The 26,005-nt window shown below is 38.7% G+C and overlaps 1 protein-coding gene and 1 long non-coding RNA gene across 11 annotated transcripts in view; one reads left to right on the forward strand and one right to left on the reverse strand.

Moving 5' to 3' along the window:
• Nucleotides 1-26,005, reverse strand: part of trpm3 (transient receptor potential cation channel, subfamily M, member 3) — a gene marked incomplete at its 3' end in the record, with an annotated part of 163,926 nt that overhangs the window by 9,838 nt on the left and 128,083 nt on the right. For 4 of the 10 annotated variants that reach the window (XM_083526338.1, XM_083526346.1, XM_083526342.1 and 1 more), the window contains exons 10-22: nucleotides 23,909-24,009; nucleotides 22,598-22,732; nucleotides 22,374-22,424; nucleotides 19,226-19,261; nucleotides 18,890-19,030; nucleotides 16,984-17,013; nucleotides 15,676-15,968; nucleotides 14,936-15,164; nucleotides 11,807-12,010; nucleotides 9,910-10,050; nucleotides 5,187-5,315; nucleotides 2,295-2,546; nucleotides 2,034-2,208 (exon numbers count right to left, since the gene is read on the reverse strand). In XM_083526338.1, coding sequence (XP_083382464.1) covers nucleotides 2,034-2,208; nucleotides 2,295-2,546; nucleotides 5,187-5,315; nucleotides 9,910-10,050; nucleotides 11,807-12,010; nucleotides 14,936-15,164; nucleotides 15,676-15,968; nucleotides 16,984-17,013; nucleotides 18,890-19,030; nucleotides 19,226-19,261; nucleotides 22,374-22,424; nucleotides 22,598-22,732; nucleotides 23,909-24,009 — 1,917 coding nt within the window. Of the gene's footprint in view, nucleotides 1-2,033; nucleotides 2,209-2,294; nucleotides 2,547-5,186; nucleotides 5,316-9,909; nucleotides 10,051-11,806; nucleotides 12,011-14,935; nucleotides 15,165-15,675; nucleotides 15,969-16,983; nucleotides 17,014-17,603; nucleotides 18,253-18,454; nucleotides 19,031-19,225; nucleotides 19,262-22,373; nucleotides 22,425-22,597; nucleotides 22,733-23,908; nucleotides 24,010-26,005 lie in introns of those variants that run through there. The other 6 variants (XM_083526341.1, XM_083526339.1, XM_083526343.1 and 3 more) reach the window with 3 other exon arrangements.
• LOC310718008 lies at nucleotides 10,979-16,092 on the forward strand. Its single transcript, XR_014531032.1, has 3 exons — nucleotides 10,979-12,533; nucleotides 14,144-14,251; nucleotides 14,292-16,092. It is a non-coding gene; the product is annotated as an uncharacterized lncRNA (long non-coding RNA).

The following is a 26,005-nucleotide window of genomic DNA, read 5'->3' on the forward strand; positions in this document are numbered from 1 at the left end:
GAGGTACACCTAATTTTTATCCCAAACCCTGAATGGTACATTTCTGGAACTTGGGCTTGTCTTGTGCATATCGTGGACAGTTGTCTTAATAAAGCTTTTGGGCTTTTCTGGGCATTAATATGCACATTTGATGTTATAACATTCTTCAGTAAATCTTGGAATATTTAGCCAACAAAATGTTAGCTGCTAATGTTGGGCACTAAAGCCTGGCATGTAGTTGGTGTTCCAGCCCATGTATCTTGTGTAATTGAGGTTGCTCTATGCAGGCTGCACATGTTCTTTCAAACCAACTTTGGCAAATCATGTCTCCATGGACTTCACTTGCACACAGGGACATTTTCATGGAACAGTAACAGTTCAGCCCTGTTATATTCCTATTAGTTCCAATGAAACAACGTCAGACAAAACCATTCTACTATTGTACAATTGTGTACTTGTACTTTGTTGCAACAAGTACAAGTGTGGAGGTAAGGAGTATGGTTCACAGAGTATAATCTTATGTGAATTTATTTTAGTTTTAGCTTGAAACCCTAAATAAGTGTGAAAATCTAAAAGTTGCTGAAGGATGCTAGTAATGAATAGTTATCTAATATTACATTCTATATGTCAAAGGTGCGCTAGTTTTATAGTACAGTAATCCCCCATTTATCGTGGTGGTTACGTTCCAAAAACGCCCCGCGATAAACGAAAAAATGTGCTAAACGGACACCACCCCAAAAATTGCTATTTTATGCATACAGTACTGGATTAACATTTTACTTAATTTTAACATAAAACTCCATAAAAACAATTCTTTATTAGTTTTTTGGTCTATCGTGCTGTCCGCGATAAACCCGAGGTGCTAGATTGGAACCGCCGTAAAGCGGAGGGGTTTGCTGTACCATCTTTGCCACTTTTGTGGTAATAATCTCTGAACATTGCACAACAAACACCAACTAGTTCATCTGTGTATCAAATATATTCTGGTCAGCCATGGTATGAAGAGTGTTAAACAGTGCTTTTAAGAGTTAAAAGTGTAAAAATACCTTTTCTTTAAAACATCAGCTCACATTTATGCTCCAATGACAAATTAGACCTTAACGCACCATCTGGAAGACTGCAGGTGGTAGACCAATTTATAGCACTACAGCTGCCATAGCTGGGCCTTCAAGTTCAAGTATTTTATCCTTTTGTATTTACTGTTCAAGTCTACAAATCTCCAGGCATCCTTGTTTAAGGAATACCCAATGAACCCTAAAACAACACCCCCAGGCTGATTGTTTTATTATACACTTTTAGCTACTAAAATTTTTAAAGATGACTTTCATCCAACTGGCTATTGAAGTCCATCTAGTTTAAATGTATTTGCTACATGAATAAATCTAGATTGTGTGTTCTAATGGAAGCAGACCTAGCTTTTTTTCTAAGGGAGCCGTGCACTATGGCATCTCAGGTTTGTTTAATAAGAGTGTTAAACCACTGGCTCATATGGGACATAGTTTGACACAGAACAGAGGGCTTTTTAAGAAGTGAGCCCCCATGACCCCACATCAGATGGACAGCTGCCCATGCGTAATAGCAAACCTGCAATTAGAGGAACTAACTGTGGGATCGTATTTTATAAATCACGTGGATATTTATTATTTCGATTATACCTTTATCTCCATTTTCACCATACTTTAAAATCCATTGTAGCTACTGTCTAATACCATGAATGCTACTGCTAGCATCCCAGAGCCACTTTTAAACATTTTGACAAATTCATTCTTACTGAATCAAATGATCCTGCATGATCTAGCTTCAAAGCTTCAGTGTGTTTTTATTACAAATAATCATCTGTTGGTTTTTGGTACCCATCTTAATATAATTCTGGTATTGGAGGCTTTCTGCCCAGTAGTGCTCAAGAGTTAGTTATCAGTCTACATATAAGGTGTGAAGGGACAGGGTAATTTGAGAAGGTGCAGGAGTTGATTGGAGGTTCAAAACCATGCTCAAACTCAAAGTTGTTGATTATTCCAAAGGATCTTTAAAATCTGGTAAAAAAGATGTCTTACGGTCAATCTGGTCAGCAAATACTTCGCCATAGATCATCCAGTAGGGCATGAAGAAGATATTGCGAGCCAGCATCCACGATGGATCCTCGTTAGGGTTTAGAATGGCTTGACGTGCTACACCGAAACTCATCAGCACGACCAACATGATTATTACAAAATACATCATGTCAATCATCTGCACAAAAAGAGATATTGTTAAAGCAACATACATCGTGTCCTTCCATCTTGATACTGGCTAATTAATAAGACCGTATTTCTTACCATCTTGCCAATCATCATAACGTAGGGTCCGAGGTATTTGTTTACCCCAAAGATGTCAAGAAGGCGGATGTACCAGTAGATGATGTTGACGCAGTAGATGACCCGACCATAGCTCATGAGGGGTGGCTCCTGGAGACGGAGCACCATGCCAATGGAGAAGATAAGGATAGCCATGAGGTCTGTGATGTTCCAATACTCCTGCAGCCATACTTTAACTTTCTGCAGAAGTTTGCCAGGCTCTGACATCAGGATCTGAGAATGAGATAGTTTGAGCTCTTAATCACATACAGTGTGTATACACAGCTTTACAAAATTGCAGGTTTTTAAAATATAAATAAATAAAACAACAAAATAAATGTCAGACTTGTTACATCTTTAATGTGATCTTACAACAAACAAAAATCCAACAAAGAAAGTCTCAATCCCTTCCCAACTACTACTTTGTGGAATTACCATCTGCCTTTATTACAGTCTTGTCTTGTAAATAAATCTCTATTACCTTTACACATGTATTCCACTCTTCTTTGCAATAAAAAAATTACTTAAAATTGTAAGAGGATCTGGATTTTCCCTGGAATTGAGGGCTCTGGCTGGGCCATTCCATGACATTGATTACCCATTTCTGAAGCTATGTCTTTGTTGATGTTTATGTGTGCTTTGTGCCATTATCATGTTGAAATTTGAAATTCCTCTTCATTCAGCCTTATGACAGAGGGTAGAAGGTTTTCTACCAAAATATCTTCGTATTTGCTGTTAATTTTCCCACCAAACTTCACAAGTGCCCCTGGCTCAGCTGAAGAGAAGCAGCCAAAAACCTTAATGCTACCCCCACCATGCTTCCCTGCTTTGCACCAAACATACCTCTTAGAATTATGGGCAAAATGTTCAAATGTTTAAAATGTTTTGTTTCGTCAGACCATACCACATGGTTTAGGGCGATTGAATCAATCTTTTTGCATAATTCAGACGGCCTTGCATATTCTTCTTACCACCATATCTTGCAGCCTAGATTCGTGCAGAATAAAGAAATTCCTGTAATTCATTCAGTGTTGCTGTTGATCACTTAGTAGCCTCCCTGAAGTCCTTTTATCTTTACAATGTCTTTGTGGTTCCACAATTTCTCCACTTACTGATGCAAGTTTTGACAGTGCTTCATGGTACATTCAGTCCTTCTGATATTATTTTATATCATCCTCCTGATTGGTAGCTTTCAACCGTTAAGCTTTGCAGTTTCTTTGCCAAATCTCTGTGGCTCATGGCTCTTAATCACAGTCACTTTAATTGATGGCAGGTGAATTTCATTTACCTACAGGCCTAATTGTGATGAGTAAACTATGAGGACAGTTAGAGCCCATGTTATTAGAGGCTGTGTAGACTTATGCAATCAGGGTGGTGTAGTTTTATTTTATTTTTTATTATAAGTTATATATATAAAAATATGAATATTCTATTTGTTTAAAAAGGATTTCTAAGTAATGTGTGTTTAGATAAAACCGATCAGTTACAGAATTTCTGATTGTAACTCTGTAATACAGTAATCCCCTAACGAAAAACCGCTATAAACGGACGCCACCCCAAAAATGCTATTTTATATATACAGTACTTTACAGTATTAACATTTTACTTCATTTTACAATTGATAATTATATTTTTATTAATCAATAAAATTTTTTCAACATAAAACTCCATAAAATCAATTCTGCGATAAACCGGGGGCACGAGATTCGAACGGCGGTAAAGCGGGGGATTACTGTATATCGAATGGACTACATGTGTATTTTACAAAAGGGACTTGTAAGATGCAGCTAGAGTGTGCATGAGTTTTGTGTCCAATATGGGGCAGTATTAGCCTTCTCATTACAGAGAGAGAGAGAGAGAGCGCGAGAGAGAGAGAGAGAGAGAGAGAGAGAGAGAGAGAGAGAGAGAGATATCGAAATTTCCTAGAAAGAATAAATGTGCGCTCCAAAAACAGGGCTGTGTGGAGAAATCAGCTTAAGGGGATTTTATATATTTTATATATAGGAACAACCATAATTCATATACAGTATAATTAAAGCCCTACAAAAAAAAGTTCCTTCATGAGACACAGGGATCGCAAAGAAACAATGAAAATCTGTATAGGTAGAGAATGCATTACATTAGTACTCCTTACAGTGGAGTTAAGAACAGTATTGCAGGAAGAATTTAAGCCTGACATTCAGGAGCTCAGCTTGTCTGATCTCTCCCAGTGAGCTTCTACTCAGCTCTGTCCTATTTAAAACCCCAGCTGGGATTTTAACACTTGTTTGCGCATTTGAAGTTGCTGTAGGCATGAAGATACGTTTTCTAATCAGTTTAAGTCATATAAGTAAGGGAGAAACAGTTGTGCCAAGAACAAAAATGTGTATAAAAGGTGTAAGGAAGAGTGCATGAATCACTATACATTTGGCCAAATGTTTGTGGACACATGTCATACCTATATATGCTTTTTGACCTGCATTTGGGCAAGACCCTTTAGTTCCAATGAAGGGAAATGTTCATATTATTTTCCAACATTCAAAGCAGTGAAGTGACTCCAATAAGACAAGGTTTACTAAGGTTGGTGTCCAGTGACATACAGAGAGCCCTGATCTAACTCCCATTAAATATTTTTGGGCTGAAAGAATGCATACAGGCCTTCCTGTCTGAGAGTACTGCCTGACCCCTCAACTCTCATGGTTGAAATCCCCACAGCCATGCTGATTAGAAATTCTTGCCATAAAAGTGGCAGTTATAACAGCAAATTGAAAATTTAAAATTGAAATTGGATTTTCAACAAGCACCTTAGACACAATGGTCAGGTACCCACATACATTTGCCCATATACTGTATATCCCAAAAATCTTTCAGATCTCATCCAGTCTTTGATCTCACCTCCCTCATCTTCTCAATCCCATTGGTGAAAATGTAGGCGATCACAATCCACTCCTGAGGAGAAGGCCAGAGGTCCATTTTTACCAGCACAATGTAGTTGAAGAGCATCAGGTATCCCACGTAGGCCATCTGGGAACAAAAACAGAGTTTATAAAAAGTGAAGAATTTTTAAAAATTAAAAGATTCTTTAAAGTGAGCATTGCTACGCCTGCAAACCACTTAAAAGAACAGTTGTAGTAACTAATTGTACTCGTTATTTTATAGGGGTGTAACGGTACACAAAATTCACCGTTCGGTACATACCTCAGTTTTTAAGTCCTGGTTCTTTACAAATTTCGGTACGGTTAGGGGGAATGCGAAACATAAAATTGCTTATAGTATTTTTATTAACATAGTTTATCAGTATTAACAATCGTGAACGTCAACAGTTTCCTTTTTTTTTTTTTTTTTCAGTGCCTGCTTGGTTAAATAATATTTTATCTAAGATCTGCCAGTTTGTTATTTACTGTTTTATTTTGTAGAATTAATGGTACCTTGGAAATAATGCTGACCTTGTAATATTTTAGTGGTAAATCTCAGCTCAAATTGACACTCACATAGTAAATACTGTACCTACAAAACTGGCCATTTTCCCCCATTCTAATGTTGGATGTAAACATTAGCTGAGGCTGTTGCCACACAATTAGCTGATCATATAACTCCATTAAAGTGCATGTTAGAATCTTATTCAGGTGGCACATTACTCTATAGGAATGTATGACTAACCTCAATCCTGGACAACAACAAAGTTCATCTCCTGTAATTTCTTAACACCATGGCTGAGTTATTTACACTTCTCTCTTCCTCCTTTCATTTCCTGCATTATGTCTTTAACGACACATGCTGGCTTTCTCCAGTCACGCTGCTGATTAAATTGATGCTTTGTACAGAACACAGCATGAGATCCCCCACATCAGCCCTCGGGGTGTTTTCACACTGAGATAAACACACTTCATGAGGAAAAGAAGTAGACTTTTAGAGAGATGGTAATGCAGATAATTCAAAATAGGCACAATACATGTCTATGTAAGGAAAAAGAAGCTCCAGCTGAGTCTTTTGATTGTACTGTACAAAAATGAGCACAACCCTCCTAGTCATGTTTCCATAATCTCTGCAAAATTCAGAAACAATATTGTAGTGTCAGACATTTTAGACAGTAGTGGGGTTGACAGGTTTCAATGTAGAAGTGGGTGTAATGGAGCAAGCCAGCATCTTAGCATATAGTTTTTTTTTATTTATCATGGAGTTTTCCAGGAAAAAACAATACACCACTATCATACATCACAGTTTTTTGTTGTCATTTAGGGCCTTTTGGTGCTCCTGAGCCCTTTCGTAGTTGATCTGGCAACATATAATGTTATCTTTGCATTTTATGATGTCTTTGTTTCAATATTCAGCCTAAAGGCTCGCATTACTCACAGTGATGGGACTTGGAACTTGTGGGGAGTGAACAGCAGCAGATTCCAAATTCAAATGCCACATTCGAAATCAATACTAAACTTTCTATCTGCTTACTTGTGAGTAACTTAAAGTTGGAATAACACACACTTGGATGCTGAGTTACTTTGGTCCCTCAAAAAATAGAGGGGAGCACATATGCATTGTGTAGGTGCCATTCATTGCTCCATGTTCCAGTTTTGATGTTAATTTGCCTATTGTAGGTGCTTTCAGTAGTGGATACGGGTCTTTATACTTTTACAGCAAATTGTGCTACAATGTTCAATTGCTGTTCTGTTGGGGCAGACCAGATGGACTAGCCTTTGCTTTTTTGTGCATCAATGAATCTTGAGTGGCCATGACCATGTAACTTTTTCACTGGTTGAACTTACTTGGACCACTGTTTGGTAGGTACTAACCACTGCATACCAGCAACACCCCACAACACTTATTTTGTAGATACTCTGACCCAAATGTATACTCAGCACAATCTGGCCATTATCAAAGTGCCTCAGATCATGTGCCCTATGTTTACTCAAGGCTTACACAGTGCTTACTAAGGAACATTTTTAGAACCAATTGCTTACTTGTTGCATAAAATATTCCTCTCCTGGCAGGTACCATTGTAAAGAGATAATCAATGTAATAGGAGGCTGACCAGATTGGTCTGAACTGATAAAAAATCAGTAGCAACTCAATGAAGCAGAACAGAACAGAAAAGCATCTAACACACTGAACTTTAAACTGTATGATGGGTGAAATGCCCTCACCAACACTGGACATATAAAGACTGATCTGTCACTCACTCAGTGAAGCTCTTAACATGTATCTGTGTGGTTTTCATGTATTGTCCTTTTTCCCATATGATTGGCTGAGCAGATTTAAACAATTAAACTATTTCCCAATGGGATCACTGATTCTGATGTATAGGTGTTTCTGTTACAGTGGACAGTGTCCACTTAAGTACTTGTTCCATTAAGCAATTAGTGAATACCAATGTGCTATGTCACGTAGAATATCAGTTTTAAACACTAAAGAAAATGTAGGCAGATTTTGTTTCAGCTGGCAAGACTTTAATTTCTTCCAGAAGGCAAAGTAAACAGTTTATAAAATGGTTTATAGCCTAAATGTCAGACCTTTTAGTACTAACAGATTGGTAAAAAAAAATATTAAAACTGTATAACAACTTGATTTTTAAACAGTAAAGGCTATCAATATTTATGATAAACATTTGTAAACTCTTTAAAACATTTGTATATGATCTGTACCATGCATGAATTTTTATTGAGTTCATAGGTTCTTATGGCACTGTTTTCTCTCATCCTCTCATCCATCCTTTTTGTTTATGTGTCTCCAATTTCTGTCTGGACTAGACTACTTCTGCAAGTCTATTTGAACCCAAGCACCCATGTTTTGATAAAAATGCATAACCCGCATTATACAGGCTCCCCATAAATAGAACCACTAAGCTATTTATTGAAGAGAAAAACAAGAAAGGGCCAACAAACTTTAGGAAAGAGGAAATCCAAGTGCAAGACATTTACTAGGTTTCTCAGGAAAAACTGAAAAACTGGCCCAGAGAAGATTTAAACAACAAAAAGGCCCAGAGGCCAATGAGATAAAGTACAAGGCTGAAAGAACATTAAAACAAAAACTATTTGGGTTTTATACTGAGGCGTCCTCACCTGGGCGTATTCTCTTCATCTGTTTTTATCTAATTCCGATAATTACATAATATGTCTGTCCAATCTCTGTTCCTTGTTGCATGCTGTGTACTCTGTAATTCTCCCTAATGATTTATTTTTAAGAGACAATAAACTAGAAACTTATTAGCTTGTGTTAAATTCAGAAAAACTGCAATGGCTTTGGACAGCATTCAGATTCCTAATAAGTTTTAGACACTGACAACCCGTTAGTGGGTGACTGAAACATTATACACAAACCCACCCTTGTGCAATATATTTTTAAAAAATGCCACAAACATATAGAGCATGCATAATCAAATATCTGCAGCATTCAGGTGGGCTTTAGGTTTGGGTTCAGTTTGGGGGATTGAGCATCATATTAGTTGGTGAATAATGCAGGAGTCAAAAATACATCAAGGGCTGTAGAGGGCTATGTGACTCTAATAACACTAGCTGACAGCAGACTGTGACTAGCCCTATGCTTCATGCCCCCTTATGAGTTACAGCACCGATATCAGGTATGGATTCATTTTGTTAAATTTATAATGCACAACTTTTGTTTGCTATTTGTTACTAGATGCAGACTGGATTACACACTGTTAAAAAGTTTAGGTAAAAAAAATAAAACATATATTCAGGAAATGATTATTTGGGCCGAAGCTGGTTTTGTAACACACCAACAGATGGCAGCACAAGGCTACACTCATAGTCACAGGGAGCACCGGCCTTCATAAATGAGTGTGTTAAAAGACATTGTACTGTCCTGAGTTCATAACAGACAGAAAAATGCAAGGCAGGTCTACAGCTCAACCAAGTGCATCATCTTTAGCGACATTTGACACCATTGCGGAGATCCAGCGCAAATCGCAGAAGGTGTTTGGCAAGCTTCAAAAATGAGACTTCCAGGACACATTCGAGAAGTGGCAGAAACACGGAGTGCTCTGTATTGCTGTGCAGGAGGACTATTTTGAAGTTGATTGTACATAAAAGCAGATTAATGAAGTATTTTTCTTGTAAACAGAGCTAATCCCTAACCTTTTTGATGCCACCTAATTTGAAGATAAGACTATCTTTCTCTATTCTGTATGAAAGGAAAGCCTCCTGTCTTCTAGTTGCCTTGTGGGATGGTACTGTATGCCATACCGTCAGTGTGGACCACTTGATTCTATGCACTTACATTGAAACAAGACTTTAAGCTCATTTAGAAAATTAGTTTTTAACGCAAGCGATTGAATTGTATCCTTGTTAGCTGTGAGAAAACTTTTTTCCAACTTGGGTCAGCTAGCTGCCCAATGTATATTTAATATAGTGCAATCTTCTCAGGTAGTTTAATATCAACACAATAAATAAAACAAATGTAGCTTTGGAAGTGACAGTACAATAACTCAAACTTGTAATCTGTCCCGTCTGTAATCTGATTATCAGATTGTGCGTTAGCTACTCTGTTAATGGCAATATTTTGAAAAATTAAACCAAAAATAAAATAAAATAAAAATGTGACTCTTAAGAACCTTTGCCTGTAACAGTCTACAATGTCTGCTTTGCAGTAATGTATCTCTCACCGTATGGAACCAGAACTTGACGATGGGGGCATTGTAAAACTCATAGATCTTGCGTCCCAACGGGATTAGGCGATGGCGGTTCTGGGCTTCATTTACTTCTTTTTTCCGAGACACTTCTGAGCTCACATTCCCCAACATAGCCTTAAAGAAGAGATGAGAAACAGCGAGGCAAGAAAGAGGGCACATTTTGTAAAACAAGTCAGACAGGAAATGTTCTTATCAATCAGAATTGTGTTAGGCAGTTACAGGAAAAAAAACTGCCAATCAATTCTGAGCACTCAGGCAGGTGGCACATGTAGCAGCTTGATGATACTGCTGTAAAATGGTAGGAAAAATGGAAGAGAGAGGGTAGAATTTGAAATTAATGCAATTTCTATGTGCCAGAGAAACACATTGTTAAGCCAAGAGTGGGGACTTACAGGAATGGAGGACATGGTACACTCTTTGACGTGTCTCAATTGTATTGCAACCCTTTGACTGTTTTATTATTAAACCTGTCAGCTAAAACTTATATTGAATGAAGCATTCAACAGCCCTCCCAGGTGCGTCATGATTTCTTATATCCAAACAGTAAGAAAAATACAAAAAAAACAAAAAAAAAAGAGAAAAAGACAAACCTCTGACTAATACATTTAAATCTATGCATTTTATCTTAACTTTTTTTCAGTGGCACCGTTAGAAACATTCAGAGGCATTACATTTGCAATACAATTGTTGCCATAACCTTATAAATCTGTAATAGATTCATAGTAGCAAGTGAAAATATGAACTGCAGATCAGAGTTTAACAATGTCACAGTGATACAAATATACAATAGGGCAAAAAAAGGTCCTTTTTTAGTAACATCTAGCTGCAGCCACGCCTATTCAGCCATGTTTTGTTTAAGGCAACACATTGAGCAAAGTGTCAGAACATTTAAGAAAGTTGAAATTTGATCACTAAAAATGGAAAAGCTACACAATGATTTGGTATGTCAAATGGATCCTTTATCTTAATGTTAGCTAGCTAGCCAGAAGTAGCTAACTAGATTAAGTATTGTTTGTATCATAATATTAATGTTACATGAACATTTTTTTTACTTATTATGTGTGGTGTTTTTCAGATTAGCATTTTCAGCTCATGTTAGCATGCTTATTTAAGTTGTATGATACGATTAATGATAAAGGAGAAATTCCTTTTGTCAAAAAAAGAGGTTCCTTCCACCTCACGTGGGGCTTCATGTCGTAAGCTGAAACTAGATACTACTGAGTCAAAAGACTGTGTCATATACTGTGTCTGCACTTCATTTCGTATGGGTCATTTGGGATGACTTCTTCTTTGAATGCAATCATGACAAGAAAGAGATCAGATGATAGCTATTCGTGTGAATGAAAGGAAAAGGAAGAGTACTTTTTTTTTTTTTTTTTGCATACAGAAGCTTGCACAAAAGGGTTTTTGGGTATGAAGGCACCAAACAGAATGCAATAAAGAGCTCATTCGCATAGCATGCGCAGAAATGACAGGAACCGTGTTAATGAGTGAAGGAACAGGCAGCAATCTCTCACAGTACCGTACTTCGGACGAGACCGTCGCTAAAAGGAAGAGACAAAGAGAAGACGAAGACAGACACCCCAAGAGACAAGAAGATAGACAAATCGACACAGAGACACGCTACAACTCCACGACCACACATCTTTGCTAGGACAACGAGGAAAAGGGGAGAAGCAGTGGCGAAAGAGAGGGTTGGGACATACAAATATTCTTCAAGGGCAGGATCCATAAATTGGTAAAATAGCAGAGAATCGAGGCCAGATTTTGGGAGGGGAGGGGGGGCAGGACTTCTTCAGCAGCATCATGTTGGGTGTGTGTGTGAGCTGGACTACAGGCTAATGAACGGAGCTAAGGTGGGTGCTCTCACCACGGAGTTGTACTGCGCCTCACAGTATGCTCTTACGGTGAACTCCATGTCCTCCTCTTCCTTGTCCTTGGCTGGCTTGTCAGCCTCATCCGAATCCTTCTCCTGCAGGTAGGCCTCCTGCTCCTGAGGCATGTATGACATCTCATCCTTGTTCTTAAACTCCAGACTCAGGATGGAGGGAGGCAGCAGTAAGCCCAGGATTACCTGAAAAGAAGCAAGTGCACACACCCATTTGAGGTAAGCCATCTGTGCATTCCAAGCATGTACAAGAGACTTTAATCTCTTTAGTCTGATTTTTCGAAATAGTCCCAAAATTCCTGAACGACTCAGACAACACTAGTGTAAACACTGCACATTTTATGGCATTCTCCAGTATGTGTTTATTTTTTTTATGAAAGTAGATCTTAGGCTCACAAAAAATTCCTTGAGCTTCAGCATCTGATGAATGCATGTTTAAAAGGTTTGTGTCATGCTGTGTCTTTTTTCTGCTAGGATGACTAGCTATTATTCTCTTTTTCTGAAAAAAATGAAACAGTTTATTGATATGGAATGACAAGACAACAGAAAATAGTGTGGTGAATACAAATGGATTGTCAGTAAAAGAGAAATGAAACCCTTGGGGGAAAAAAGGGTCCTCTTGCACCATATGAGTTATCCGTGTTGTCCATGAGGTGGAATCACTGGATGTTCTATGCCTAACCCTACAACAGATGTAGTTCTATATACAGTGAGGAAAATAAGTATTTGAACACCCTGCTATTTTGCAAGTTCTCCCACTTAGAAATCATGGAGGGGTCTGAAATTGTCATCGTAGGTGCATGTCCACTGTGAGAGACATAATCTAAAAAAAAAAAAATCCAGAAATCACAATATATGATTTTGAAACTATTTATTTGTATGATACAGCTGCAAATAAGTATTTGAACACCTGTCTATCAGCTAGAATTCTGACCCTCAAAGACCTGTTAGTCTGCCTTTAAAATGTCCACCTCCACTACATTTATTATCCTAAATTAGATGCACCTGTTTGAGGTCGTTAGCTGCATAAAGACACCTGTCCACCCCATACAATCAGTAAGAATCCAACTACCAACATGGCCAAGACCAAAGAGCTGTCCAAAGACACTAGAGACAAAATTGTACACCTCCACAAGGCTGGAAAGGGCTACGGGGAAATTGCCAAGCAGCTTGGTGAAAAAAGGTCCACTGTTGGAGCAATCATTAGAAAATGGAAGAATCTAAACATGACTGTCAATCTCCCTCGGACTGGGGCTCCATGCAAGATCTCACCTCGTGGGGTCTCAATGATCCTAAGGAAGGTGAGAAATCAGCCCAGAACTACATGGGAGGAGCTGGTCAATGACCTGAAAAGAGCTGGGACCACCGTTTCCAAGGTTACTGTTGGTAATACACTAAGACGTCATGGTTTGAAATCATGCATGGCACGGAAGGTTCCCCTGCTTAAACCAGCACATGTCCAGGCACGTCTTAAGTTTGCCAATGACCATTTGGATGATCCAGAGGAGTCATTGGAGAAAGTCATGTGGTCAGATGAGACCAAAATAGAACTTTTGGGTCATAATTCCACTAAACGTGTTTGGAGGAAGAAGAATGATGAGTACCATCCCAAGAACACCATCCCTACTGTGAAGCATGGGGGTGGTAGCATCATGCTTTGGGGGTGTTTTTCTGCACATTGGACAGGGCGACTGCACTGTATTAAGGAGAGGATGACCGGAGCCATGTATAGCGAGATTTTTGGGAACAACCTCCTTCCCTCAGTTAGAGCATTGAAGATGGGTCGAGGCTGGGTCTTCCAACATGACAATGACCCGAAGCACACAGCCAGGATAACCAAGGAGTGGCTCTGTGAGAAGCATATCAAGGTTCTGGCATGGCTTAGCCAGTCTCCAGACCTAAACCCAATAGAGAATCTTTGGAGGGAGCTCAAACTCCATGTTTCTCAGCAACAGGCCAGAAACCTGACTGATCTAGAGAAGATCTGTGTGGAGGAGTGGGCCAAAATCCCTCCTGCAGTGTGTGCAAACCTGGTGAAAAACTACAGGAAACGTTTGACCTCTGTAATTGCAAACAAAGGCTACTGTACCAAATATTAACATTGACTTTCTCAGGTGTTCAAATACTTATTTGCAGCTGTATCATACAAATAAATAGTTAAAAAAATCATACATTGTGATTTCAGAATTTTTTTTTTTAGATTATGTCTCTCACAGTGGACATGCACCTACGATGACAATTTCAGACCCCTCCATGATTTCTAAGTGGGAGAACTTGCAAAATAGCAGGGTGTTCAAATACTTATTTTCCTCACTGTAGCTGATGGTCAAAAAGAGGTCAAAGGTTTAAACATTACTGACATGAAAATCCTAGCAAAATAAAACCCTAGTTTAAGATAACTCTAGTAGTCCAGTGCTGCCTCAAAGGGTCCTAGATTTGTTTAATTTTATTGTCTAACAACGAAAAGAGAGGTGAGTTGACTACTTTAAATTGCCCAGGTTGTGTAGCATCATGTGCTTGCATGATACCCTGCAAAGGACTAGCATTCTAGCTGGGGGTCAATTTTCCTAGCCTGCACTAAGCATTACCAAGATTTGGCACTAAAACCCTGACTAGGATAAAACAGTTACTGAATGTCAATAAATGACTGATAATATAATAACATGCTGAATTAAATATATTTGGTAAAACAGATTCATGTTAAGAGCATAAAATATCTTTATTCTCTTGTGTTTTGATGTTTCACAAAATTGCTGCTCACAGATTAAGTTAATTTAGATAAATTGGTCATAGTTGGGCAGTGGTGTCTCAATAAAGGCTTTGCGCTACTGATCAGAATGTTGAGGCTTTAAACCTCCAGGTGTGCCATATCATAGCTGAACCTGAGATCAGCCTCCAGGCTCTTAACAAGGTTGAATACGTGAGTAAAAGAATATCACTATACTGTTATCACATGTGACAAACATTGACTTTTTCAAAAAGAAGCAACTGCTATCAGTAGCAAGTTAAGGCAAGTATACAAAAAACCAAACAAACACAAAGGTGATGGAATTTGTCAAAAAACTTTTGGTCTAAATGATACTCATAACGATACAATAATGCTACTTGAACCTTGAGGCCGGAGTTTTTGCGCATGCGAAGCCGCCCCATCCACATGTCAGTGAGCAACATCTGGCTGCAGGTGTGGGCGATGAAGTCACGATGCTTGGCGGCTACAGCCAGCTGCAAGCAGGTGGCGTTGCTCCAGTTCTTTAGCTCATAGGTAAGAAGCTTCATGGCCATCTGCTCATCCTGCTTGTAGGACTGGTCCAGGAGCTCCACTGCCAGCTGGCCGAACTCCCTGAGAGAGAATTACATTATAGAATAAAGGTGGATGTGAGATAATGTGACAGACAAATGCATGTCTGCACATACACACTTCAAAATACTAAGACCAAAGTGCAAATGAATTGAGAATTGCATTAGAAATGGGCATGTCATAGAGCTGTATAGAGTCAGATAAGATACATGACAAATGATCTACACATAGATACACAGATTAGCCATAAGATAAAACTCAGGAATGAAGAAACATTGATTGACTTGTTACAATGGCACCTTTCAATGGCTGGAATATAGTAAGTAGCAATTGAATAGGAATGTTTTAGAGTTGTTGTGTTGTAAGCTGTAATGGCTAGACAACTTGCATATTACAGGGTGTTCCTTTTATGCAGCTGTTATTACGTTGGTTTTGTGTCATTACTTAAAATAGATATGGTAAAGGATGGGAAGCAATTGGAAAGCCCGGATCTGGTAAAGTAACAAAGAACAAATCGGTCAAATGATCTGCTCATGCACATCCATTTCAGCACCTGGAGTTATGGTTGAGCTCCTGAGAGATGTCGTCCACCATGTCATTCTCAGAGGCTTCATGAGCCATGGCCTTGCACAGCTTGCATGCCACCAATGCCTTGGCCATGGCCTCCTCGCCATGCTGCCAAAAGAACAGGGCCATCTTCTGCCTCTTCATTAGCACTGCCCACACCATCAGCTCGTGGAAGGGGAAAGGGAAGTGGTTGATTTCAGGGTCGTCCAGATCAATGTCCACCTCCTCTTCTCTTTTTTTCGTTGTCTTCTGCCGCCCTCGTCGGATTGGCATGTCATCCTGTTTTAGCAAGGAATTTTAGTCAATTTACTATATGAATTGTATTGAATGGCTTAGACCTCAAAGTTGACATTTTAACACCAATTATGTGTAGACTAATCAGTGGCAGTTAAGTAAAGAATCTTTTCTGAGATAAGGTCCAGTCTAATTGCATAGGAAACTGGTATGAAAATGTCATTTACCCTGTCTAAGAATACAACATGATTGAACAATTTAATATACAGTTAACATAACACAGAAAACATATCAAATGTTTAAATTGAGGAAATGTGTCATTTTAAGAAAATAATAAGGTAGACTGTGTCTACCAATTGTGGACCAATTTCATACTTGCAAACGGTATTTTTTGCAAGACCATGCTAACTGCATGCTGCATCTATTATAATAGCATGACTTTGTGATAGAAGAGTCCAGAACTGACCTGCATGCAGTTTAGACTCTTACTATTTGAAAATATTTGGTGCATCATGAAACAAAAAAGACAACAAAGGAAACCCAAAACTGTTGCGCAGCTAGAATTCTGTATCAAACTCATAAAGGACAACATTCCACTCCAAAAACCTCAGCAAATGCTCTTCTTAGTTCTCAGATGTATACAGACAGAAGATGTGATGCTTCACAGTGGTAAACATGGCCCCATCTTAAGTTTTTTGAGATCTGTTGCAGCAATCAAATTCAAAATAAACAAATGTTTTTCTTAAAATGGTATATATTCTCAGTTTAAACATTTGGTTTTTGGTTTTATTGTCAATAGATTATGGATTTGTGAGATTTGCAAATCATTGCATTCGGTTTTTTATTTACACTTTGCACTGAATTCAAATTGCAGTTGTAATTCTAAAACTAATTATTTATATTAATCATATCCAGTACAGTTTTTTACTAACTTTTTATTTTAATTTAGTTACTTATGTGTTACATCTGAAAAAATGTTCACGTTTGCAGATTTTCAGTTTTACTAATATTTACACAGGGATAAGTAAAAAAAAAAAAATCAGAAATGGTTTATACTTACCTCCATTCCAAGCAGCTTTAAGGCTTTTGGCTGTGAATAATGACAAGACAGTATAAATTAGTAAAATGACATGTGCACACATGCATGCAAACATATGCTTTATATTACCCTATTATAGAGACACTAGGGCGGTTGTGAAGACCAGTGTGTGTTGCTGTGTGAGGGCTAAAGTGAGAAGCATTTGTTAAGTAGGTGATTTTTGCATAATGATCAGAAGAGCTGGAAATCTGGAGCAGCTCTCCCGCTCCACTGCTCATCCTTCTCTATTTTAGGCCTTACCTTCTGCACTGCCTGGGTATATGTTTTTTGCTGGTTTTGCACTGGTAGGACAAAGCGTTCTCATTCTAATCCCAGTTCTTCTTATCTGATCCCTTGTGCAGAAGATATCCACATACTGCTGTACAAGCAGATCAAATATCTTCATACCATTGCGGGTATGGATCACTGAGGTGTTTTATCTTCGCCTTGCGAATCTCATCTTCTTTAATCCCAGCGGTTCAGAGTTTTGGAAATAGATCTATAGCCCCTTATGTTTGTTTATTTGATTTACTACTTTCCTGCTTTGGTTAGTACAAACAAACACAAGATAACATACATCCACTCACCTTGAAGAGGCGTCGTTTTTTTTTTTTTTTGGATCAAATCTCTTTTTTAGTGCTTAGATTTGTTGCGATGCAGAGTAAATTCTCTCTATACACTCTATCACTGATCAGAATTAGTGTAATAGCTTAGTCTGCAAAAATGTTTTAGTATGTAAAATACTTGTACAAGGATGTTCTGCGATCTTGAAGAATTTGCAGACAATTACTTGGTTATGATGGGATGCCAAGGTTGGAAGTAATTTCCAAAACTAGCACTGTAGCGATCATGTTAAAAAAAAATTGTACTGTAAACTTTACAGTACCTTTCTTTATTTGTATTGCTGGAAAAACATTTTTTCCCAGTTTGCTTTTAAGTTATTTTGTTTATTTGTCAATTTTCACTCACCAGCCAGCTCTTCCCATTATACAAGAGCTACCAGATGGGGAAGGATAAAGGCTCACACATGCTTTCTCAAAGACAAATGAAGCCAGCCAACTGCATCTTTTTTGATCTGCTGCCCATGCTCTGTCACAGGGTAGCATAACGTTCTCAGAGGAAAGCCCTATTTTCCCCCTTACCCCGATCCATGATCTCACTGATTCTTATGATTGACTTTTGTTGCTGACATTGACAGGGAACATCTAAAAACACTTTTGGAACAATTAAGGCTACATCTACACTAACTTTCTATCGGCTTCTCCCATTATGGGTCGCCACAGCGGATCATCCGCATGTTTGATTTGGCACATGTTTTTACGCTGGATGCCCTTCCTAACTCAACCCTTCCCATTTATCCGGGCTTGGGACCGGCACTAACAGTGGCTGGGGTTGGTTCCCTGAACGGGGATCGAATCCGGGCCGCAGCGGTGAGAGAAGGCTACATCTACACCAATATGGACAAATTTACAAACAGCGTTTTCATCTATAAATGCTCCGTGTCCACACTTTCTTTTACAATCGTTTCCCAAAAGTTGCTTATACACACTGAAAAATCCAAAAACACTTACCTCCTTGTAGTGTGCATAAGCAAAACGTAAGGTGCTTTGACACGCTTAATTTCCACATGGTGTTTAATTACTTTCCTGCTCTTTGTAACATCATGGCAACGACTAAAATTGTGTCATCATTTTCAATCGTCTCCGTAGTTACATGCAATGCAACGCGAAATCTTCGTTCTTTTTTAATGTTTCCAGTTCGGAGTTACACTCTACATTTTCATTTACTAAGAACGCCATCTCGGTGTGGAGAGAAAACCAAAATGAAGAGAAATATATGTGTTTTCAAACCAAAATGTATTAGTGTGGACATGGCTTGAATTACTTACTCTCTTAGGCCCAAACAAATTGTGGTACAGGGTTCGGAATCGTTTCCGTGTGTAGTTGCATCGATAGGCTCCACCCATTAGGTATTCAATTACTAATCCGATGTCGATCAAGCTGATACGGTAGTCAGGTGGCAGGTTACCCTGAAGGCAGTAGTTATAGTGTTACTTGTGCAAAGTTTTCACAAAGGTCGGCTAAAAAAGGTAGAAAATGTATGAGAGATTTTGCACATTCACGCTACTCACATACTGTACATACATTCTTACATACAGACAGACAAGTACAGACACTGTTGTAATGCTAAAAGGACTATGAAGAGAAGTGACTGGCTGATTCACCTTGAGGTAGATCCAACTGAACCCTGGATATTCTTGCTTGGAAAGAACACACAAGGTAAGTGAGAAAGGGTTGCACGAGTGGGATTTCGGTAAGGAACACACACTGAAATAGTGGTATGCCAAACATACAACAGTAGTCAGCTAACATACACAAAAGACAAAGCACCCTGCTGATATACACTGAGCTACAATACAAGGACCTTGTGTAAGGACAAACCAAGCCAAAACAATCAAAGCACAAGGGTCTGTCTCATAGCAGCACATTGAAGTTTTCAGACTAATACAGAGATCTTGGCTCACACTGCTGCATGCTTTAATTAACTATACCACATCTGGCCTATTATTTCATTCATTGCATTATAAATGAAACATTATTGTAAACAGACATGGCAGTAAAGGGAAGAAAAAGATCTAGTTAGCCTGTTTGATTTATGAATGAGACTATGAAATTGGACCATACTGTAAATTGGGCTAAAACCCGCATCCAATCTGCGTCCCATCAGTGTCACTCCAGGCTTCCTGTTTACTTGATTATTTTCAACAGTTTCCACTACCTTCTCCAGCTGTGCCCTAAACACACCTTCTGGTCATTGTTTGCAATTGTCTCTTCTGATTAGTCTCATTATGTCTTGTTAGTGTGTTTAAACTATATCCAGAATTACTATGTCCTTTTATAGAGACGCTGCACACACTGTATTAGTGTCCGGACAAATGCTAAAGTTATAGGCTAAGGCCCTAGAGTTGGAGTTTGACTAAAACAGTTTAGAGTTTAAGAATGCCTGGGGAGGCAATACCATTGATATTCCTCTTCAGCTGGCATTTCTTTTGCCCTGCTCTGGCATTTAGAAGGGCAGTAGTTTCACTCATTTGAGTATACAGTTATTAAAACATGTGTCCACCAAACCAACGTTTATCTTAATGATCTAATGCCTTCTTGGGGAAGTTTGTGAGTGAGCACCTTCTTCTGACATCATGGAAAATTTTCTAAACTACTTCTTGCTCATTTTGAAGGATTGTGTGCTATAGGAAACCTTTTTTGTTAGAGGGATAAACAACATTTGCTCTGCTACAGGCCAAGGTTCCAAAGCCATTTTAAGGTGTTTGTGAATGTGAATGCTGTAAATGTGTGGCTTTATTATACTAGCCCATCACTGTGATGTTTTGCTGTCACTGGTTTTTAATAGTCTGAATGGGCAGTCTTGAAACTTCAACACCTTTTTTATGCAGAAGGTTGGATTTTTAGTGTTTCCTCTATAGGATTAGCCATACTGTCAAATAACAGGTCCCAGCGATATATAATAACACCCATAAAGTTTCAAAACCATTTTAAGCTATTCATATCCATAACTTAGTATTTACTCAAAGGTTCTGTCTGCTCAAGGGTCTGATTCTGACAGTGTCTGTTCCAGTGTCTATTTTGGACTTAATGTCATTATCAGCTCCTATGTAAGTATAACCCCCAGAGCCTTTGCCCTCGTCAGTTGCAGACCACAGTGTCAGCCTTAAATCTAGCACACATTACCATGGGCAAGTTTCAGTATGCTTCCAAAAAGGTTAGCATGCACGATGAAATGGGGAATCGATAGAAAATAGTATGCTGGGTATGCGCATTGGGGTTCTGACCCATAAAAAGTAAGTGTTCCTCGGAACAAACACATCATGAGGGATACAAATAGACAAGCCAGCCAAGCTAAGGTTAGAGGTGTTTAAATAACTGAGAAAAATGATGTGGGAGCCTGCTATATATATATATATATATATATATATATATATATATATATATATATATATATATATATATATATATATATATATATATATATATATATAAAGTTAGCAGGATAAAAAATGGCAGTGCAGGGAAATGCATTGACAAGGTCGGGAATGTCGGGTTGAAAATTTGGGTACCAGTTTGTTATTATTTAATTAAAATACATTGCAAGCAGGTACTTAGAACTCGACCAATAGTGAATTTTAATGATACCAATCAGTTGAATAACCAGTCAACCAATAGTTTTGAAAAAAAGATACTGGATAAAGAAAAAGAAAAGTAGTACTGTAAAATAGTACTGAAATGTATTAGAAAGATTAACCATTTAAAAAAGAATAGTGAATTATGAAAATGTGCTAAATTGAAATAAACATGAAAATATGAATGAATACATTGAATTATATAATTGATAAATTGTATATTTAAATGATGAATATAATTCTTACGTAAAACAAACATGTGTCGTCAGTGAATTGCCTCTAGGGGCTGCTCTCGTAATGAAAGCAGACCTTCGCCGCCGTTCCAGCAACGGACACAAGCTGGAAAAACTGATAAATCGGTTGACCTCTACTGGAACAAATGGTGAGAGCAGAAATAATAATAGAGCACACATTTCTAGTTGAGACCAATTATGAACTGGAGTGATGAGCTGAAGATGAGGAGCTGTCAAAGCTAAAATTCACACACCATGGTAAGAGTGATTCCGAATCCACCTCTTGGGTCGAAGGTTTCTGGTGCATGGTGCGATTTGTATTTAATTGGAGGGAAAAAGCTTCAGGATTAAATTTGAATAAAGATTTGTTTGAAGATTTGAATAAAGAATTGAAGATTTGTGATCGGAAACAGATAAGAATACAAGAATACTTCCTCATGCTAACGTTTCACAACAAATGACAGACTAATAGAGATTCCCACAAAAGTTCACACATTAGCAAGCAAAGGCAACGAAAATACCCATACACTAGGTACCTAGATACAAGCTGTTTGCCAGTGAGATACTCCAGAACAGCTACAACAATTTTCTTCAGCTTGGGGAAGCCAAAAAGCAAAGATACACTGGTTTGACTCCCACTGCTAAAAAAAAGACTCCAAACAACTGACATACTGTTACTGACAGAGACAGACTAGGTGTCTACCATGCAACGCTGCTTGGTAGTTAAGTTTGCAATCCAGCTACTGTGCGAAAGACATAATAAGAATCTACTCTGTACTATTCTACCACCTACACAAACACACACACACACACACACACACACACACACACACACACACACACACACACACACAAACACACACACACACACACACACACACACACACACAGGCATTCACACAATTTCCATTTAACACATACAAGCATGCATTAAGGAGTCTTACCTTTTTGACATCTCGGACAAGATGATACAGCGTGTTGGATGGTCCATGTCGCTATTGCAGGGGAAAAACATACGTTCGATTAGCATTTATTTTAAGAAAGAGGTATAACCCACCATAGCACCAATGGCATTTTCCTCAAATAGGGTCAGTTAGTGAAAAAGTCATGTCAGCTTTTTACTGCATCTCAGTCTAATTTGGGAACTTTATATATAAGAGTTTATTACCGTGTTGTAGAGCTCCTCTAACCGGGAGAGTGTGAGGAACCGGTGCATGCTCACACCGTTCTCAATCAGCAGCTTCACAAAGTCGACGCGGTCCAGCACCAGGGCATCCAACATGGCCTGCTCAAGAGAGCCCACCTGGAACACAGACCACAGTCTGCATCATAGACTACATCATCGGAAGGATATACTGTTGCAGAATCATGATCCAGTTCAAATAACCATAACTTGTTATTTAAACGTTATTAAGGGGTGGTGGTAGCTTATTGGTTAAGGTATTGTTCAAATCCCAGTACCACCAAGCTACCACCGCTGGGCCCTTGATCAAGGCCCTTAACCCTCAGCTGCTCAGTTGTAAGTAGCTTTGGAGAAGGGTGGCTGCCAAATAGCATTAATCTAAAATCAAATTCTACACCAACGGACTCATGGCTAATGTAAAGGAATGAAACAATTGGGTGTTGGTTAAGTTTGAAGTGATTGTTAATGCTGCAAAATATATTCTTATTAATTATAAGTCTTAAAGTGTTAAGGTTGGTTCATGTTATTATTTTATTTTGTTGTTTTAGCATCAGTGGACAGTTTTTCCTGGTCAACGTAAATTAATCTCATGTTACCTTGAAAACAGAGAGTCCCTTTTCCCTAAAACAATAAAACCTAATGGTTTTAGCAAAGCATTGACTCTAGAGATAATTCTTCTGTAATATCCACTTGCCACAATCGTGATTTCTTTATTGCTTATGTCTTTTATAAAATTAGTCTACACCTTCTAACGAGTCAGAACTTAGAACTCACTAGTGCTGTGAAGTGAAAGTTTTGTTACTTTTCTTTGCTTTCTTTTTCTAAAGAACAAAATTACTGTCAAGTTGTTTGGTTCAAACATTGTTTAAGGAATTATTTTGTAATACCTAACATATACGGTTCCTTTAAAGTACACTTATAGTATAGAGTATGGATGGATTTATTAAAAAAAAAAAATTTTTGCACTACAAAACCCTGTTCGTAAAAGAGCCATGTGTAAGAAGTCAGAAGGCACTTAAGTAAACTGATGATTTGCTGTCTCTCTAAACCAAATAAATAAAAGCGAACTATCTGTAACATACTGAATTGCAGCGAATCATATTTTTTCCATTGCATCATTTTGTATTGAATCGCATTGTGTTGAATTAAATCGAAATTGGATCGCACTGCATCGTAATAGATGGAAAATCGTATCACATCACATCAGTAGCTGCTTCATATGTATCTTTATTGTTGGCTGTACATTGAGATGCAAACCTAATTATAATAAAAATAAACTGTTCAATGGATACTTACGGGCCATTGCTGCCCATAGATGAATATTTGGCTACGGGCAATGTCAACACGGTTCCAGGCCAATGCCAGGCTCAGCTGGTCAGGAGCTGATGCATTGGCACCTGAAAGAATAAGAAAAATAGGAAAAAGAAAGAAAAACAGAATCTCACTCAGAAGTAAGTGCTGGTGAAAACTGTAGAAAAAAAGGATGTGATAAGATGTGATAAGATAACAATGTGAAATGGTCCAGAACAGTAACAAACCACTTGCTGAGCATTTTTTGTCTGAAAGGTACTCTGAAAAGATGAGCTTGGTAGCTGAGAGTGTGATGGTTTTGCTACACAGACTATACAGTATAATCTCCAAGTATGATTCGTCCAAAGCTGCCCCGTCTGTGCCATCTCCTAGACACCACAACATTTTACCCGCAGTGAAGCTGGTCCCCCCTGCCTATTCCGCAATGGCCGTGGTCACACCTGGGGATTGACTTCATCACCGATCTGCCCCGTTTGGACGGTAACACCTGCATCCTCGTGGCCGTGGACCACTTCACTCCCACCTTGGCCTGCCCACAGCTCTAGAGACTGCCGTTGTTCCATCACGTCTTTTGGAACTTCGGGCTTACCCGAGGAAATCGTGTCGGACTAGGGACCCCAGTTCACATCCCATGTGTGGAAGGTGTTCTTCCGGCTCCGGGGAGTCAGAGTCAATCTGTCCTCGGGATATCACCCTCAGACCAACAGACGGAGCAAGATACAGGAGCTTGGACGCTACCTCCGGTCATACTGCAACCAGGACCAAACGAGCTGGAACCGTTTTCTCCTGGCTGTTCACCCGAGATTTGCGGCTCCAACTACCCTGTAAGAAACTCAGTCCCCATTTTATCAGGCCGTTCTGGATCACCAATGACGTGGCCTATCGGTTCGACCTGCCTCCTCGGTACTGCATCCATCCAACCTTCCACGTGGCTCTCCTTAAGCCCTTTACACCCCCTACCACCGAGCACCCTGGAGTCGCCGTGGATCCTCCTCTGCCAGAAATGCTGGACCAGCCATCGGTGTACCCCATCCAGGAAGTTCTAAACTCACGACGAAGTGGTAGCATCCTGGAATACCTCGTGGACTGGGTATTTCCATAGCATGCACTATGCTCTGGAGGTCGATCTTTCTTCGACAGTCAACAGTGCTGTCTAGATGGGAAGCTATTAATCTGATATGGATGAAATCAGCTAAAGTCTCTTTTAGCATTGATGGACTGGGTGGGTAGGAGTTCTAGCACCGATTATGGCAAACAACATTAGATTTCTCTTATAGGTCTAATAGCTTTTATAAGACTCAGAATTGTATTGCCTTTGGAGTTGCAAGTCTGTAGAATGGTGGATTTTAGCTAAATACTTACTGTTGTCTTTTTAGTAAAATCTGATGTCTTACCCTCCTTAGTACCTATTGGTCACTGCTACATAACAGGCTTTTTGAAACCAGGTTATCAAATGCAATGCAGTACTGAGGTGCAATAATTTCATCTCAAAGCTGCACCATCGATCCTAAGCAGAGAAGCGTAAATCTCTTGCTAAAGAGGCTTCCCTTCCAAATCTTCCAGATAAGCAGGAAGACTCCTGCATTATTCATACCAACTATCTAAAAAGCAATTTTTTTTTTTTTCATTCTCTAGCTCACTTTTTCTTTCCTCCTTAACTCTGTCCCTCTTCCTTAGCCAACCAGATCCACTTAAAAGTTTGGATATAGTCTGTGTTACAGTTTTATCAAAGGCGTTGGTTAAATAACAATGAAACAATGAAGCAAGGCTGAAAGGCCTTCATTTAATATTCATTCCCGTAGAATTTATTAGAATATTATTAACCCTCATCTTCAGGAGCACTGGTACCTTTTAAATGGATTTGAAAAGGTATTGGTTGAAAACTTCAGAGAAAATTATGTTCAGGAGCAGCTTACAGTGGATTTAGAAGCAGTCAAGAGACCAGGCCATGAATTTCTTTAAGCAGAAAAAAGACATTCATGAACTTATTAATTAGGGATGACGACTTTATGGCCCATTTTTTGTCATATGAATATGCAGTATTTCTTCAAATTAATAGTGATAAATACAATAATACCATAT

The sequence above is a fragment of the Silurus aristotelis genome, assembly GCF_946808225.1.
Source record: "Silurus aristotelis genome assembly, chromosome: 23".
Classification (NCBI taxonomy): domain Eukaryota; kingdom Metazoa; phylum Chordata; class Actinopteri; order Siluriformes; family Siluridae; genus Silurus; species Silurus aristotelis.